At 31.3% G+C, this 2426-nt stretch overlaps 1 protein-coding gene across 2 annotated transcripts; it reads right to left on the minus strand.

Annotated features, from left to right (window-relative positions):
* Positions 901-2426, minus strand: LOC107611583 (histidine kinase 5-like). 2 transcript variants are annotated; one of them, XM_021109814.1, is made up of 5 exons: positions 1952-2426; positions 1775-1831; positions 1451-1678; positions 1279-1372; positions 902-1190 (listed from the first exon to the last, which is right to left on the minus strand). In XM_021109814.1, exons 1-5 carry the CDS (start codon positions 2267-2269, stop codon positions 1063-1065), a joined length of 825 nt encoding a protein of 274 aa, XP_020965473.1. In that variant the 5' UTR covers positions 2270-2426; the 3' UTR covers positions 902-1062. The 2 variants fall into 2 exon arrangements, with proteins under 2 accessions (XP_020965472.1, XP_020965473.1); XM_021109813.1 differs by having other exon boundaries at positions 901-1190; positions 1279-1678.

A 2426-nucleotide genomic window follows, 5' to 3' on the forward strand; every position in this document is an offset into this window, starting at 1 on the left:
TAATAGTACAAAATTAAAACTATAATTAATTCGTAGAGAATACAAAATTAAAATTAAGTTAGATAACAATAAAATTATTTAATTCAAGGTTTCCTATATAATTAAGTTAGATATCTATAAGAAGTACGGTGACAGAGTGGCTGCCACGGTAACCAAAGCCGCACTGCATCACAGGAGAGATGTGGTGCTATGGAGCACCATAGAGTGCATAGTTATCGCCAATTCTCAGCAAATTTGATCGGTATTTATCAATTTTCATCGGTTCATACCGATTTTCATCCTTAAACAATCTAAAAAGTGAATTGAACCAATTTATAGTTCGATTCATTAATTTTTTTTATCAAACCGGTTAGTTTGATTCGATTTTTATAATTATGAGCCAAACTCAATTAAGGAAAAAATAATAAATAAATTAGCGACCTAAATGGTCCTTAATTTTTGAAAGTGTTCATATTTTTTTAAGCACAAACATGATTAAAAAAATAAAATATTTGTTTTTATGATATATTGATAGTGTAAAGTATTTTATACAGTCATATAATTACATCCATTCATTTAGATGACCAATCACGCGATCAATATAAAAAATAGTTATTTTATTTGATATTATATTACGTAATGAAATATACGTGTAAAACTATTTTATACTGATGTTGCATTAAAATTAAATTTATAGTTATTTGTTATTTATAAAAAATAATATTTTTTATTATTTTATCATATTTTATAATACTTAAAAATTATTTTGCCATTATTAAAAAGTAAAAATTATTTTTATTAACATTTTCAAAAGCTAAGGACAGTTCGGGTAATTTACCAAAAAAAGAAAGAAGAAATATTATTTTTATCCACAAATGTTTAAAACACAACAAAAATATTTATAAAAAATCAACATTAATGTGCACTCATGAAAAGAATGAGCCAAAAGGAATGTGAGAGCAGAAGCACCTTCACCAGTAAAGGAGTTGGCAGTGACACACAAAATGAGTATAGGAAGGGGACGAAGAGGTATAAGTGTGTGACAGAAGAGTTTATATTTGTGTGTTTTTTTTTAAAGTGTTTTTATTTATGTGTGTTAACATAGTGTTGAGATGTTGATAGTAAATACATCATGATATTGTGGCCAGATAATGGAGACCTTATCTCATGAGACATTGTGGCCAGCATTTGTTTTGCTCTCATAGTCTCCTCTATTAGAAGGGAGTGACAAAACAATAAGATTTCTTCATCTAAAAGTAAAAATTATTGAACTAAAGTGCTGAGTAATCAGATTCATACCTGTAATGTGAATGGTTTTGTTTAGTTCTGTTTCCTTTGCTTTCTGAACTGCAATCTCTTCCCGAATCTTGGCCATCCTTTCTCTTTTCTGCACCTGCAATTTCGGAGAATTGTGAAATATCATGTGTGCTGCCATTACCATAAGAAATATTAAAACAAAGTTAACATTTACCTGATCTGTTACATCCATTCCCATATAGTTTATTCCAATTGTCTCCCCTACTTTGCTAAACACGGGTTCTACATATATCAAGAATGTCTTTGATCCGAATAGTTCTGTCTCAAAAGTGATTTCCCTTTTTGCAGGTAATCCTTTCTCCAAGACTTCTCTCTTGAACTCTTGAGATTCTTTGACCCCAGATCCTGTGAATATTTCCACATCTGTTTTTCCTATTATGTCCTGAAAAATGAGTAATCCGAGGAGTTTAGACATTTCATCTAGTCAACAATTAGAATGAAGTGTTAAATTATTTTTCTCCAGCACATAATCTATTACCTCCTCTTGCAAACTTGGAAAATGATTATAGATAAACCGGTATCGCAATTCCTTGTCCTGAAGAAAAAAAACATACATAAAAGAATTAGCCCTTGATAAGTCTAAAACAAACTATTAAGAATACATAGAGCACAGAAAAACTCATGAAGCAGTGCCTCAAACCATAGATTTTAATACCTGATGGCCAATAACAACAGGTGCATTCTGGAGGATGAAATGCAAGAAATTATCTGCTCTTTTGAGAATCTGGGAGAGTTCTTCTACATGTGAGGATTGCCTCTCAATGTTGTTGATCCTTTCAAGCAACTTGTCTTGGAGTATCTGCTCTCTCTGGATGCTTGCCTCAACCAATTTCTCCAAACGCAAGGCCCTTTGTTTCCAATACTTAACAGTATCATACTCAGCAGCATCTATTTCAATTCTCTTGTTCTGAAGCACAACCTTGTTCTTCAATATAGACATTGGTGTTTGTGTTTCAATAATTAAGAGAGTCATGCACTTATTTCTTTCTTAGCTTGTAGTGCAAGAAATTAAATGGGCTTCACTTAGTATGCCAATGTGCTCTCACATTGGCCGTGATTTGTGTGATGTAATTAGATATTAATTGATCTCTTTGATGTTATTTAACTTGCCCCTACAGATATATTCGAAT

Source organism: Arachis ipaensis, chromosome B08, assembly GCF_000816755.2.
Source record: "Arachis ipaensis cultivar K30076 chromosome B08, Araip1.1, whole genome shotgun sequence".
NCBI lineage: Eukaryota > Viridiplantae > Streptophyta > Magnoliopsida > Fabales > Fabaceae > Arachis > Arachis ipaensis.